Source organism: Micrasema longulum, unplaced genomic scaffold (genome assembly GCF_059751315.1).
Source record: "Micrasema longulum isolate JH-2025_06_02 unplaced genomic scaffold, ASM5975131v1 h1tg000067l, whole genome shotgun sequence".
Classification (NCBI taxonomy): domain Eukaryota; kingdom Metazoa; phylum Arthropoda; class Insecta; order Trichoptera; family Brachycentridae; genus Micrasema; species Micrasema longulum.
The window spans coordinates 203,111-220,269 of record NW_028277274.1 but is presented as its reverse complement, the minus strand read 5'-3'; the positions used below and the strand labels follow the sequence as shown (position 1 = coordinate 220,269).

Below are 17,159 nucleotides of genomic sequence, written 5' to 3'. Positions count from 1 at the left end.
TTACTCCTATTTCTTACTTTCATATAGAGTGAGTTTCTAGAAATCATATCTCAATTATCATTTCAATTATGTATATATATATATATATGTATAATTTATATTTTAATATTTATATCTAATTATCTTTTTTACATTATTTTCTTTGGAATTTTATTATTTATTGCTTATACCTTGTTTTTCTAGGTTGTTATTATATTGCATCACATGTCGTTATAATTTAATCTAATTAATTTTACTATGTATTTTTAAAAAAATATTATGGCTTGACACGGGCACAGCCTAATAAGTTAAATTAATAAGTTCATTGATATTTAAACAAGTTTATAATTTTTTTAAAGGAATAACCCGCTAAGCCTCTATTTTGAAGCTTGTCAGCAGGTGGTTTAGAGGGGATATGGAAGGAGGTAATGAAAAATACACCGCAACACCCAGACCAACCAACACCAACCAAGAAAAAATCTGTCTTGCATTTTTTTCTTGCAACTGGCGGGAATCGAACCCCCCGATGCCAGTTTCACAGTTGGCCGTCTAAGCAACTGCACCCCGGCGCCTGTCTGTGAATGTGAATAAATGAATTAATAAATTCAAATGCTCGTCTCAGCCTTACATAGTTCACGGATCTCGACATCTGTGCACCTATCATGCATCGTTTTACCACACATTCGCTTGAGAGATCGCATTTTGACAGCATTTACACTATGTTCATCATTATTTTACCAGCTTGTTCATAAAATAATTCAACATGACATTGGCATGAGCATCAAATTTTCATATCCAACGCCATTTTGTATAAAAAAACAAATGTTTTTCCAATTCCATACTTCGCTTCCATACATTAGGGTTCGCACTAGAACTCCTCTGTGAACTGCTAGTTTTGTCTCCTGCGGCAAACATTTGTTTGCCAAGGTAGATTTCAGTGCACAGCACCGGGGTGAACTGTGTAAGTAAGGCTGTGAGACGAGCATTATCGATTATTATCGACAGAATCAAAAAAGGGGTGTTGCGTCGATAATGTACGAAGAAATGTATGAAGAATGAAAAGAGTTTCAATGAATTTAAAAATAAATGCTATGTTTACTGTAAGATGATGTCAATAGATATGTAATTAAAGGAAGTGTAAATGTTAGTTTATATATTATGCAATATAAGCCAACTTAAGAAAAAAATATAAAATGTAGCAATGAAGGATCGTTGAATTTTGTGAAATAAGAATTTTTTTAAATAAGAAAATTGATTTAATTGAACATTGCCTCAAAGTTTTTGTTGAATTACTCTGAAAAAAACCAATCACGGATATACCCTTATACGTGGGCATAATTCAATTGCTTGGGTTCTGTAAAATACTATTCATTTTCCATTGCAAATAAATTATGCCATATCAAGGTCCATCGAAAATATATGTTCAACGATAATAACATTAAAAAGTTGTACATATGTTGCAAGTAATTTATTAATATATGTACAATGTACATTTTATGTATTATTGTGAATATACTGTCCCACACACAGAAAGATTTACGCAATTTTAAATTGATCATTGACTATTTTGGTACAAGTAATCAAACATGATCCAGTTTCAATCATTTTTCTCTTTATGTTCCTTCGTTGATTCTATGTATATTATGTTATGTATTTTTAAAACGTTACACCAGTCAGAATAACTGGCATATAACTCCAATTATGGCGGACCCCGTGATGTAATTACCAAGTCTCACGAACGGCGGGCTCTGGGTTTTATTCCTAGTGGCATATTCGTAAATATCCGACGCGTTATCCATTCGGGATGCTTCGGAATCACTCGGAAATACGTCATTAATTAGTAGTGACCGACCGAAATTTCTGTTTCGGCCAGTTTCGGCCAATAAAACGACTTTTGACCGCGGTTTCCGTTCGTGATTCGATTGATTTTGTGATTTCTTCGCTTCAGTTCGTTTTTGTCCAACAGACCAAAACGCGAATCTGCAGAAATAGAGCTTTAAAGTTTTTTTTTACGAAATAAGCATAAATAATGACCACAACTTAACATAAAATTCGTTTTAAAAACCCCTTGAACATTAAAAAAAAAGTTCATTTAATTAACTCCTGTAGGGGAAGGTCAGGCAAGATGGTTACAGTGGACAAAACGGGTACTTCTCATATGTGACTGTTGACTCAAAAGCGAGACAAAATATTTTCATGGATTGTTAGATTACTCCCCCCGTAGATAAAAAAAGTCTACCTTGGCGTGCTGGGAAAGTAAATACACGTGGACGGGAGCACATACAAATTTTTCAGCCCGAAAATAAAAACAAAATATAGATAAATACGCTGTGTTATTATGATTCGTGTAATACTTACTGTGCATCAATAAATATTAAAATGATGCTTGGTTTGTGTGTTAACTTTAACGTGTACAATTTATTGAGAAAGTGTTACGATTTGTGAATTTTTTCAATGACTTGAATTCGGGTTTTTGTATTTGGGTAACCCGTTTTGCCTTCCCCCTACGTTTCATAAACTACGAAGTTCATAAAAAAATGTCTTACTAAATAATTGTAATTCATAGTTTTCTTAATCATACAGATTTTGGTCACTGAAGAAGCATTGTTAATTTTATTAAATATTTTTTTAAACTTTAAATGAGTTTTTAATTAACTAACATTAATGAACCCTACACTTCTCAATTTCGTTAAAAATGGTCTACTAACTATTTGTGGACTATAGTTAGTAGTTCTAAAATATTTCATATTCATGTAATTCCTTTATAGTTTAAGTTCCCATAGGGTATATTGAAGAACTGTCACATATAAATCATATTATAACATAACATTAAACCTTTGCATTAAATTTATGCCTTTTATTTCGTTGTATATTTTATTTAACACTTATTTTAATGAACTTGTCAGGTTTAACAATGAAAACGCCTAATTTTAGGCGTTTTGAACTTAACTTATTTAAATAAGTTTCGGCCGAAACTAGTACAGAAGACGAAATTCGGTTTCGGCTGAAAATCTTGTTTCGGTTGGTCACTGTTAACTAGCACTGTTCAATTTCGTAACGCCACAAAATCGCCACTGAGTAGCACCTGTTAACGTCACTCAACATCAACATTCTCGTTTTCATTGTAGTATCCTTCGTCATGTTGTGTTACAGCCGTCACAACAGTTACGTTACAGCGCCGTCTCCAGAGGGATTTTCCTGCACAGTATCTCAAAAGTTGATATATTTTTTATAATAATAAATCGAATGTATTTGTAAATCTTCGCTAAGTGGAGTTTTATCTTTGTGATTGTGACCAGCGCGTTCCCATACAAGACAGGTTGCGCGCTGTACCTATCTACTAAACTTGCCCACAGAATAGTTAGCCTCCGGCTACTGTATCACAATATTTCTCTAAATATTTTTATGGCTATATTTAAACATTGTGCCGCAATATTTTACGTTCTCATTTAAATAATATCACTTAGATTTTTTTAGAATTCAATGCCTCTAGCAAAATGTACTATATCGATATGTACGAGTTTGCTGGGCTCGGATAGTACCCGCATAATTCGTGCGAACAATTTCAGCCTTGGCTTGTAATATTAGAAAAAGGAAATTTTAAAAATACAAATGAAAGGTACACGGCAAAAACGGGCTCATAAACAAAAAATAATTCATTTTACAGGAGGCCAAAATGTTTAATACCTCATTTGTGGGAAACTGGGTTCATATCGAGGCTTTGCTGACAGAATGCATTAAGTCATTAAAACAAGTTCCGGGATAATCGCCTTTGAACTTTTTTTATTCTTTCAACGCATTATTTCTGCCATAATTTTCTTTTATTTATTTTTTAAACTTTGAAAGAGTAATCTTTATTGTAGGCATAGCTTAAAATTATTGAAATATATATTTGAAATACTTCTTCTCTTCCGTTCTTCTTCGTTTTCTCATGGCCTTTTCACCTCTCAGCTCGGGTGTTCTGGCCAGTGTCGAGTTTTTTGTTTTTTTTTTACATATTTACACATGTGTTAGTAATATAATATATACAAGTTAGTAAGTAAGTATTTAATATAATATATACATATAATAATATAACATATTTTCATTCAGTGTGTATCAGTTAAATTTTAAAATAAAATGCTAATTTTTCAGAATACGGTTTTGAAATTTAACATACTTTTAAAAAATACAATTTATAACATTTCTTGATTTAAATTTTAACAAAAAGGTTTCAAACTTTTTCCCAAGCTCTTTCTTGTACCATTTTTAATATATGTTTTAAACAATTATTTTTTTATACTTAAGCACCCACACACACGCACCCTCTCCCTCACTCATTTACGCATACACACATTAACATACACATGAATACAAACGTCACACACATACAATTACGTAAACTCTTTTCTTATATATTATGTGTCATTAGATTTACAATGATTTTTTAAAATTGGCTTAAGTATTGTTAATATTTTTCTACTTATTTTGTTTATGTAATAGCTGTAAAAATCCCAAGTAAAATAAAATAAAAATGAAAAATAAATATTTACAGCTTAACACCATTTACAACTAGATATTTACATAGGATTTTAAATACACGTTTATTGGGTGGAGAATTAGAATATGAATAGGGAATAGGATATTAATATCAGAGAGGTCGGATAGGAAATTGGGATAACAATCATTTATGGGGCATCAAATAAAAAAAATGGTTTAAATCTTCCTCATCTAGCTGACATTCGCAAATGGCAGAGTCACGGACATGGATTCTGAACAGGTGAGAACCATTGCAGCAGTGCCCAATTCGCATTCTGCATATGGAGGATGTCTCAAATTTGTTCAGAATCACTTTGGAAAGCCGAGGCTTTTCTGTTACATTTGGCTTCAGTTGGAAAATATGTATACCCTTAGCTCGGGAGGAGGCTACCCAATATTCTTGCCATGTGCGAAGTTGCTTCTCCTTTGTCATAACAAGGAGATCACCCAGGCAGGATCCCCGGAGTGGACCGCCTCCTTTGCTAACGCGTCCACATTTGAAATATATCGAGGCTTTGCTGACAGAATGCATTAAGTCAAGAGTCTTTATATATTTTTAAATACAGGTGCATGATGTTGATTTCAAATTTTATGCTTTGCCTAGAATAAAGATTACTCTTTTAAAGCTTTAAAAAATAAAAAAAATATGGGAGAAATAATGCATTGAGATAATAAAAAAGCTTTAAATGCGATTATCCCCCAACTTGTTTTAATGACTTAATGCATTCTGTCAGTAAAGCCTCGATATATTAAATCTTTGTTCATCATCATTCCCTTTCCGCACCTAATGGTGCATAGGGCACTGTATTGGTACACCAATCGCAGCATATCTCGATCAATTTGGTTACATGGAGGCAAGGTGATCAGTCTTGCGCTTCGGGTACCAGTCCAGGGATTATGAAATATTGTAGTGTGAAAACACCCTTTAAAATAAATATTTCATATTAACCATGCCGGGAATCGAATCCGAGACCTCTTACATGGTAGGCAAACTTTCTGACCATTACGCCACGAGGCCGACATCTATGTTCAATATAGTTTTACCACAGAAACTAACGAACAAAAATGCATACTTTATTTTTTTTAAATTCCTTCCTTGAAAAGTCAAAAATAACTTATGTATTTCATTATTTTTATTATTATTTAGTTCTATGATCAACATAGCCTAATATATATTTACAACACAATATTTACATCTATACTTATTCTAACATTATTTATCACTATTATACACTTAATATCCTAATTTATAATATTCACTATTTACACTATTTATTACCTAATGTTTTTCACATATATACTTTTTACATTTCATTTTAAATATATTTACAATTATTTCATTTTTTATGCTTTCTGGCATTTCCTCAAATAATTGTATTCCCTTGTACATAAGGCAGTTCTGGGACATTGCTTTTGATTTCTTTTCCAGTCTTATATTTTTAGATCCTCTTGTTGCATAGTTATTAGAGAATATTATACCTCAATGATGTCGAACCATTGCTCAAAGGTTCTTGGTTTGATATAAAGTTCCAATTTAACGTCTTAAATCCTTTGTTATTTGTTATGTTACTTTGTGAATAAATAATTTGAATTTTGAATTTATGAAAGAACTCATTATTTTTTAGTTTATTTTGAAAATATCTCGGAACCATTCCTTTAATAATTTTGTTTATTTCATTTTCACTTTGGAATCAGCAAGAACTCATATAAGTCACTATTAATATAATTGAAATATAATTTTATATTCTTGAAAAATAAACTCCACTGGCATGTCATATAAATTAGTTAAGAGAGTCATGTAGAAAAAATGTAATTGTCTCTATAATATATTGGGTTATGTATTTTAGATACTTTATTTTTTTATAAATACATCTGGTGGATTAATAATATCAACAAGCCGTTTTGAAATGAATCTTTTAAAAGCGACCCACTTTAAAAGCACCATTTTGAATCGGGTTGTGGTCCGGTAGCTAGTGTCGTGGACTCACGGATCGAAGGTCCGAGTTTCACTCTCCACTCTACCACAAGTTGATTCCCGTTTTCTAATTGTGAGTTATTTACAACTCGTTGAAAATGGCACCCTAAATCGAAATGTTTGGACAAATCCTAAGAACGCAAATGTTTATTTATTTTTTAAAAAGTACAGCACATTTTTAAAACAATGAATAAATGTTTGAATGTACACTTTGAAAGCATCAACCCATTTCAAAAGAAAAAAAGAGATGTATTATTTAACATACATTTTAAATGTGTTCTTTTCCTAACTTCACTGAATTTTTAATAGTATTTTTGTGGGATTCTCCGGTTTATTTTATGCTTTCATATTTATACCACCAAAACTCTTTATTGCTCACTAGTTCGACCCCATCTAGAATACGCTTCTCCTATTTGGTCTCCATTCTACAGGACTCATATTGAGTCTGTCCAACACCGTTTTCTAGGAAAAGTGGCATGGTTTGTCGGATTACAAAGGGGTAATTATTCCTATTCTGAAACAGAGCAATCTCTTAATCTGTCTTCATTGGAGAGACGTAGAACTGAGATGGACCTTTTATGCATTTTCAAAATACTTAATGCTATAAGTGATGTCCCACCTCTGTTGCAATCAATTTCTTTTCATGTTCCCAACCGTGTCACCAACAATCAAAATCTGCTATTTATTAAATCTTCTAAGAGCAACTTTTGTTTTTATGCCCCAATGTCCAGAATGTGTAGATTAGTCAATTCATCACACGACTTGTAATTCTTTGGGATAGATCTTCCGGCTTTTCGTAGATCTCTTCGCGACTAAACAGTGTGGGATGAAGTTGGATTGGCATGGTTTAGCTCGAAGTCTTATGTCTTTCGTTTTTATGAATATATTGTATACCATTATTGTTTGGCCCTTGTTTGTCTTTGCTACATAGTTTTATGTTATTTTTGTTCAGTTTCTTGTATTTATGTTTCTTCGTGTAACTGTTGTAATTGGCTTAGGCCGTATATATAATAAATAAATAAATATAATATTGTTTGTATTTTGTAATGCTGTCGTTTCCCCAAATAAACAAAATAACATTTAAAATTAAAATTACAAAGCAACAATCCGTTTTGGTAACAATGACACTATTGTAACGTAAGTTGTCGCTGCTTGCAGAGAACCTGGCGCCCAGCGAGCTGAAGAAGCTGCGCAACAAGCAGCGGAAGGCGCAGCGGAAGGCCGAGTCGGGGGGCGGCGGCGCGGCGGGCGGCGGCGCGGGCGCAGGCGCGGGGGCGGGCGCGGGCGGCAAGGGCGGCGGCCACCACGCCAAGCCGCGCGCGCACCACGACGCGCCCGACCCGGAGGCCCCGCAGCTGGAGGAGCTGGTGCCCGACAAGCTGGCGAGGGTGAGTGCCGACCACTAATGATTCAAAAAGATTACTAACCTTGTTTTCGCTCTTAAATTTGTAAACGACTTTATTTTTTAGGTATACGTCGACCGATATTACCAAACAGGCTCCCACGTTAGATATTAGAGGTTGTAAAAAAAATAACAGTTATTCTTTCAAAACCGTTACTTGGCAAAACAACTTAGGATTTAGTACCCCCTATGAAAATTAAAAATTATGAAACCGTTTCTTAAATAACAGTTTAATTATGTTTTGTAAAACTTTTCTAGCAGTTGCTTGTACCAGATTTTTTTCCTACCCTGCTCTAAACAAACAGTTTAATTTTTGAAACTGTAACTATTACTGCTATTTATTTTAAATAACCGAAATGCCCGTTTCTACTAGGTATTTTATGTTCTTATAGTCCCACTCCCGCCTTATATGTTTAAAAACAATTTCAATTCAAACTGACGTGCTTTCAGCTCAAAGTTTGTCTCCGAACTGATAAATAAATTAATGTATTAGAATTATTTCACCGGCCATGTGTCAAAACTCCAATACAAATTTCTATGGAGACAGGTGACTCTAGCGTTTTGAAATACTCCCAAAGTTTGATTGAATTACAGTGAAAATTCAATTACTTTGAGGTGGTTTTTTTTTTTTATTTAACATTTAAAAAAATATTTTTAACTTATTTTATCTGGGATTATGAAAGGATTTTTTAATAAAATGTCTGTAACAGGCGCACGCAGCATAACAGATAAGGCATTTTTGTTATTATGTCTCATGGGACTTTTTTTTATTTGAGATTTCAATCACCTTAAATATTTACCTTACTATCCGTATAGAATGAACAGTTCGATAATCAGTAATATTGTTTTTGTTGGAGTGACGCTAAGTGATGTTTCTAATATCTGACCCTCAACAGTCGGTCTTACTGTACAGAGTAGAGGCGTGAACCTGAGCTAATATTACAAACCGCCTTGAAGCATTTGAAATTTGGATCCACCGTAGAATATTGAGAATATCTTGGACGGATATGATAACCAGTAATGAAGTATTATGTAGAGCCAATTACGTACAGAACTATTCACCACCATTAAGCTCCGTGTGATATCATATTTTTGCCATGTGTTGAGAGGCGATAAATATGTCATACTTTGGTTTGTTGTGAAGGGAAGATTGAGGGACATAGAGGTGTTGGAAGAAAACAGCTTTCCTGGCTTCGAAACATCCAATAATATACCAGTGTTAGAACTGTGGAGGAACTGTTTCTCACTACTCAGTGTTACATTTTTAAACATTCAACTCAGCGTTTCTCGATAATTTAATACATGAAGGTAAGACGATCAATCTTACACTTCAAATATAGATTCCAGGAAAATAAAATATAACAGCGTAAAACCACCTCTTAAAATATTCCACGTCGACCTTGCCATAATCGAACCCAGAAACTCAAGCATAGTAGGCAAAATCACCGACCCTTCCACTACGATGCAGACAAATCTTCACTCAATTTAATTTTTTAGGATTTTTACCCGAGTTGTCATCCCGCCAGAAATACTTATCTAGGATTCTAGTTCTGTTTCACCCACAGAACTTTATTCTTCATCCGCCCAGATATGCAAGTTTTATTACAAAATTAGTCTTAGTCCTGAAGATGGGAAGTATTTTAAACCAGTCGACTTGTAACTCAAAAATAAATATTACAAAGATCTTTATGCCTATCTAGTATTAAAATCACACAATTGGAACTGTTAGTGCTATGAACAGTGGGTATTTAAAAGTTGCTTCCGAATCGAGTGGGTTGATAGATTTTCTGAACCAAAGATTGATCTGATTAATGACTTTGATGTTTTATTTGTAGGTGGAGGATCCGTTAGAACAAGCAATCAAGTTCCTGACTCCTCTTCAGACATTAGCTGCTAACCGGATAGAGACCCATTTAATGGCTTTTGAAATCTACTTTAGAAAAGGTATATATTTTTTATTTATCATGTTCTATGTGCATATGAATAACATAATATAAGAAATGCCCCACCTTCCCTAGACACTTTTTGAAAAAATCTTGAAATATTATTGTATATCCTTAGAACCCTAATCTCCTTTATTTTTTTATTTCTTTTCTTTCCTGGATTCTCTTCCTGTCTCCTTCCAAACTCATTACCTGATCCCACATTCGTCATCATATAGTATATAACATTAGTATTTTTATTAATAAGTGCAAGCTTTGTCTGTCCACTGAAAAATAGCTATTATTTGAAAGTAATTATTAAGTATGGAATTGGAAAAATAATGAAGAAAGTAGGTTGAATGCTGTCGAAATGCGATCCCTCAGGCGAATGTGTGGTAAAACGATGTATGATAGGTGCACAAATGTCGAGATCCGTGAAGTGTGTAAGGCTGAGACATGCATTATTGACAGAATCAAGAAAGGGGTGCTGCGTTGGTTTGGACATGTAGAGCGAATGGACAGCGAAAGAACGGCTAAAAGGATCTACGGTGCAAATGTTGATGGATGCAGAAAACGAGGACTCTCTGCCTACCCCTACGGGAAAACGGCGTGATGGTTTGTTGTTGTTGTTAATTATGTGCATTTATATATACTAGCGGACCCATCAGACGTTGTCATGCCCCCAAACGTTGCGCGTTGGCTTGCCTGCTATTAGCTTGGAAAAAGATTTTTAATTGATAAGTAGGTACCTAGGTACTTGTTTATGGTTGAATACTAAAACATAAAATAAATATTTTTTCAAATATGCATTCTTTTTGCAAACATCAAACTCCGGTCTTCTCACCAACAGAGGGATGCACTTATCTAGGAATACGATTTTTTTTTAATGTATTGAATTTAATATTATTTAAGTGTTACCAAAAATCCAGTAAAAAGAAATAAATGAATAGAAATTTTAACGAATTTAAGTAAAGAATCTGATTGAGATCCGCAAAAAACAAATGCTGTTTGTAAACATTCAAAAACAAACTTTTTTAGAGACAAAATAACAACATCTTTCCATTTTTTTTGTTAATGCATTCTCCTCGAATGCAACCCTGGTAGATATATGAATAACATATTTATGCTCCTTACTTCTCTTTTACATATAAGATTGAAGGTTTTAATATCTACGAACACGCACAGCGCAAATATATATATTTTTCTGAAAACCGCACGTAAATCGGTTAAGCCGTTTAGGAGGAGTTCTTTGACATCACATGTACAGAGGAATTATATATATAAACATATATACTAGCTAAACCCGGCCATGCTTCACTGTGGCTTTGTCTAATATTCATTATTAGGGGAGTAAATAAAAATAGTCTTGCAACTATACATTTACTGAGAAAACACATTGCTTAATTTAATATCTGAATTTGTGTTGCTGGGACTATGCTGTAGAATATAAGGAAAGAAAATTGTAACTTTGTCTAAAATTGATAAAACGGCAGCACTGCACTGTGTAGAACTGTCATTCCGTACTTGTAAACCATGACAAATTTTGAGTCAATTTAAAACGCATAGAATGTTCCACTTCCGTTGGAACTTCCAAATAAAAAGTACATAGAAACACTCTTCTGCTAAAGTGCAATGTTCTGTAAAAAAATTGAGTCAATCCATCGATTACTTTCCGAATTTGCGGCCACAAACATACGGAACCTAAATTTTTATATATATATAATATAGAGATATATATTTTCTTTATTTATTTATATATACGCTCAATAGGCATTTTTAAGGACATATTTATCCATAGAAAATTATTATAAAGGAAAATAGAAAGACACAATGGTATTTAGTAGACTTGGTGAGCGTGGAAGCGGGAGAGAGTTGTTTATAATTGAATTTGATTCAGTGATCGTTTGAAAGAAGACAACTTGTTATCAAAGAAATCAAGACTGGTATGTTTGTTGGCAGACCTAAGAATTCTGGGCATAGGGGAATGAAAATTATAGTTAGTTCTATGGTTATCAGTATGAAAGAGTAAGTTTGTCTGAGGTTTCTAGTTGGGATATAAATACCCCATTAAAATGGTACAATTTTTTTTTTTTGACCAGTCTGTTTTATGGTTGGCTGAAAGATATTGCTTTTAGCAATAAGGCCGCCAAAGTGCATATATTTGTGTACTTAAAGATTTAAATAAAATATACTAACTAATATAAATAATTTGGGTTGTGGTCCAGTGGCAAGTGTTTCAGACTCAAAAATCAGAGGTCCTCAGAGGAAAATTTTCACAAAATTAACAATTTATTTATTTTTAGTAAAAAAAATTCAATGTTTTCTCGTAGGTAAAATGATTTGGTGAAATTTCTTCTCAAAGATTCTTTTTTCAAAGAGCCATATCTGTTGAAATAAGTATCTCTTAATGTTTAAATAATTTATTTAAAATCAATAAATATTTCAGGTCGTACTGACTAATTCTTCATCTATTATGCTAAGTTGACCAACCAATTCTCCCCTCTCCCCCTTCTAATATAATGGGGGTCCATGTTGTGTTGCAGGAAAGTTGCTCCTGATGCTGCAGAGCATAAAGAGGGCCATGAAGCTGGACAGCCTACGGCCGGAGTTGCACGACTGTCTGTCCCGGCTCCATACGGCCCTGGCCGCCTTGACTGCCACCGAGCAGAAAGACTCCCCCGTGTCCACGGTGCTCCATAGGGCGGCGCAAGAGGTACGTAGCGCACTATTATACAGCAACTTCATTACTACCCTAAATTGGATATTGATGATGAAAAATGCTTTATTTTACGCTGGCCTCTCGATCTATTAAGCTATAGTTTCCTAATAAAGAGAGTGTTGATTGTGCGATGATTACCACGTGTAAGGAAACATTTTTATATCCAATTTCCTGTGGCACCGAACTTCCTCATTTGGGATATTTTTCATTTGTGTTTATCAAAGTTTTGATCAAACTTAAAATGCTTACTCTATCTCTATGAATGATGGAACACCTACATTGCTACATATGTTTATTGCTGTCCATAAGCTCTGTAGCTGCGAGACATGCTGGGATATTTATTTATTGTACAGCACCCTTGAGGTGATTTTTACAAAAAATGGCGCTATATAAATTATCCAACTATAATAATGGAAGAAATGTGGATGTTTAAACATCGTGTAACATTCACCATTTATAGGCAGAATGGTGAATGTTACACGGTGTGTAAAATGGCCACTCAAACAAGCCAATGGCATATCATAAGCTCTGTAAATGCCTAGACTTAAGCTTCTCCTACATTAAAATTTTGCGATACAACATGTCTGATACTGTGTGTTGTTTGTTTTCCAGCTGTTCAAGGGCAAGTCGGCTATAGACATCAATGCGGAGTACCTTCAGGGGGAGGAGGCCCGCTCCCTGGCCGGGGCTCTCCAGGGGGCGCGTGTGCTGGCTCGTCTGCAGCCTCTCCAGGCCAGCAGAGCCCTGGACATCGCCACCAGCCTGGACTACTCCAACTGCAATATACAAGTAAGGAACAAGACCATCTTCAAACTAGCACATCTGATCACAGTAATTTTCTCTCAGTAGAGCAGCCGTGGTCACGTTGCCAAGATCCGCTTCTGTCTCCAGCGCTTCTGGAGGCCTCCTGAAAAGAGACGCCTGTCGCTTCTGTCACCAAGTCTGTCCATTTTGTAGGACTTCTTTCGCGAGATTGAGTTCCCTCTGCTCGTCCTCGCACCACCAATTTTTCCATGTTGCCCTTTACCTCGTAACGTGGCTAGAGTATTAGAGAACAAAAATTTGCAGAGTGGAAGAAATACTCTGTTCTCGGATTAGAGAAGTGTTAGTTCTATAGGTGATACTTCATAAAGAACTCGCACGCGTTGAATTAATGCAAACAGAATGCATTAAGTCATTATAAAATATTCCGAGGTAATCGCATTTAAAGCTTTTTTATTCTTTCAACGCATTATTTCTCCCACAATTTTGTTTAATTTAATTTAAAGAGTAATCTTTATTCTAAGCATAGCATAAAATTTTTAATCAACAGTTTGCACCTATATTTAAATATATAAAGACCGTTGACTTAATGCATTCTGACAGTATAGCCTCGATATATTTGGTTTATGACTCACAAGCAAGGTCCTAGGATCGCTTCTTAATAGGTTTAATGTGAATTATAATAATAATCAAACAAACCATCACTCTGTTTCCTGTAGAGGTAGGCAGAAAGCATAGAATGCCATACCACTCTGTCTTTGCATACATACCTAGCTTCTTCTACATCTTCTTATGCCCGCCCGCTGATTATTCTGACTTTTGACATGTGTCAATCGTCAAGTATTTGTTGAATTTGGTCATGCCATGTCTATCTCGGTCTTCTTTGATTTCTACATCCATCAACATTCGCATTGTAAATCTTTTTAGCCGTTGTTTCGCTGTCCATGAATTATTATTAATTTGACTGGGACATTTTTATTTATTTATTTTTTACAGCAATTTACAAGTAATTATTTATATAACAAATTGATTAAGTAGTAAAAGTAAACAAATATATTTTTTATTTTTGCTGTTGGTTCATCTAAACTGCCTAACTAGGGATAGCTTCCCCGTTCTAAGGCAGTAAATTATGTATTTTATAATAATATTAAAAAGTAATTACGGTTTTATCATTATGTATGAAACATAAGACTAATCCTTTGGCTCTGTGTTATAAGTTATTGAGTTATGCTGAATTTTGTGTACCAATGCATCATTGTATTTTATTTATTTATACATACATATATATGTACCTTAAAGGATAAACCCCAGAGTCACATTGAAAGAAATTTTGTGATGGTGCGATTTCCAAAACATGATAACTTTGAACCAAATGAGAACTTTCAACATAAAGTAATAATTATTTTCATAGTAAAAGTGCGTATTAAAATAGCGTAATCTAACTGATGTTTTTTGCACTAAATCAAAGTGGATTTCAGATTTTAATTTTAGCTTAAAAATGCATTTATGTGACGAAAGTGATGTAGGGTTTGGCAAACCGGAAAGATTAATATGCTTAAGGCTGTAGTTGGTTCCTTTATGGGCAAATTCCTGTTCCAAGGAACCGATTTGTTGTGGAAAAATACCTTTTAGGTATGTTATCAAAATGTTTCGAAAAAATATAAAATCAAAAGAAAGATAACTTATGTATGATGATATTTTGTTTTCCAGTGCTGTACAAACGTACTCCAAGCGATGAGGAATGGAGACTTCGGGGAATGTGAAGAACGAGTGGAGCAATATATGGCGAGCTGTCGCCTCAAGTTCCCCTACGCCGCCGCCTTCCGCCCGCCGGGGGAGGACGAGCCGGACGCCCAGCCCGAGCTCAAGGAGAACCACTGCGAAGGACCCAATTAACCCCGACCCGCACAACACCGTCTATTCCATCGCTAGCGAAGCGGCAAAACTCTCAACACTCATCCGTCACTGAAATTAAATTCGGAATCAAATGAAGAGTGATTTTTCAAAGTGGTCTTAGTTAATAAAGGTCGTTAATTAAGAGAAAGAAACAGTTATTTGCGTTTTGTCCATTTATATCAGATCAAGTGTTTTAGAATCCAGTAATGCAATCAGACTGATTAAATACATTTTGCTTATTTTTGCTTTGCATTTTTAGAAAAAAAATGGAAATTTTAAAGCTTGTGTGGAACGTGTAGATCAGACTTAGTTGCAGTTAGTGAGCAAAATTTCTTCCTGGTTATGCAGCTTATGATTCGAGGGTTTAGGATCACAAGAGGGTAACTACAAAAATATTTATCGTGAGTTAAGCTTAGTTTCAGTGATGACACATCCATATTTCGGGGTTTATTTTGGAATCTCTTGAAATACGATTATGGCATTACTGAAACTGAGCCCAACTCGCAATTCAAATGTTTGTAGTCACTTCCCTGAGATCCTAAACCCCCGAATCGTGATTACAATGGCATTCTTACTTTGAAATTCATAAATTTTAACTTAGGCATGTTTGAAAAATTACTCTTCAAATGGTGTCAGAATTAGGTTTTTCGTTATTTGTCGACCTTTTATCACTGTGCGTTTTAATTAGAAAATGATCTTATTATCTTTTGCTCTCAATGTTTCTGTATCTTCATTGGAATGTTCAATTCTCATACTGGTTAAGGTTGTTGTATACTGTCTGATGTATATAGTTAATACTTGCATTGAAAGGTCTCGCACCGATAATGAGCAATATGGTGAAGTAAGTATATTTCACAACTGATGTATATTATAATAGAGTGTACTCTAGGATCAAGTGAAATATATTCCAGAGATCGCATTGTGATGAATATATAAAAATAAAACTAAGGATGTGATATGACAAACAATATGTATCTCTAATTCTACCACTGAACATGTTTAACGTCGCTCTTCGCCTTTGTAAAAAGATTTTGTTATTTAGTGAAGTTATGTCGAGAGATTCACTGATTTACTTTTGGTAGTTTGCGGTTGAATTTGTTATTCCCTAAGACTTCATTAATGTTGCGTAATGTAAATTTTAATAATTCACGTCGTCGTAGTGTACTGTATTTTCTAACTACATATTGAAGAACATAAGCCGGATTCTGTTAGAAATATGACGACTTCAAATATATTGTAGTTAGTTGCGTATGTTTTAAGGAATGTGGGAAACTCGCAGTTTACAAACACTCCGTTTGTAAAGCTACGTTCGGCATAAGCGCAATATTATTGTTGTGTGTTGTGAATTGCGAGTTCTTTCATGTTGTATTATGTAATTATGGACCTATATAAATAATCTAGATATTGTTTCTTTGAAATTAAGATCAACATATTTAAACTAGCAGGACTAGATATAAACATATCCTCTTTTTTTTTCATGATACAGTCCTAATATTTTAAATGTCACCATTTATAAATGGTACTGAATCTCAATGACACCCTGCATTAATTACATAACAGCAAAAAATCATTTGAATTAACGTGTATTTTCACAGTGAAAGTGTACTTAAAATGATGTAATAAATCTTCCCATAAATATTTTTTGTAAAAAATCACCTCAAAAGGGTAGCGTCAAAATTTCTACAAACTTAACAGTTAAAAATGTTGATCTTCTTGGTGAAGAATGAGGATTATCAATTATTATACATATATGTACGGAGATGATTCATTTTGTACAGTGACTAATAAATATCGTGTTGGGATATATCATACATTGAGTTAGCCGTTTAAACTTGAGACTGATTCAAAATTAAGCTTATTAGTATCATCAGACTTCACGCTCGACCGGGGATGTGATGCAGTTCAGCACATCCCGTAATGCCATCATAGACATACTTAATATTGTATTACTTCAACATCCATGTCATTCATTTATATGAACATTCT

The 17,159-nt window shown here is 34.2% G+C and overlaps 1 protein-coding gene across 1 annotated transcript in view; it reads left to right on the top strand.

Annotated features, from left to right (window-relative positions):
* Naa15-16 (N-alpha-acetyltransferase 15/16) overlaps window positions 1–15,440 on the top strand; it is a 330,864-nt gene extending 315,424 nt beyond the window's left edge. Inside the window, exons 10-14 of the mRNA XM_088231079.1 lie at window positions 7,631–7,860; window positions 9,710–9,818; window positions 12,340–12,509; window positions 13,128–13,304; window positions 14,988–15,440. Of these exons, the coding sequence (XP_088087205.1) occupies window positions 7,631–7,860; window positions 9,710–9,818; window positions 12,340–12,509; window positions 13,128–13,304; window positions 14,988–15,173 (872 nt within the window). The 3' untranslated portion in view covers window positions 15,174–15,440. The remainder of the gene's footprint in view (window positions 1–7,630; window positions 7,861–9,709; window positions 9,819–12,339; window positions 12,510–13,127; window positions 13,305–14,987) is intronic.
* Window positions 15,441–17,159: the final 1,719 nt, after the last annotated feature.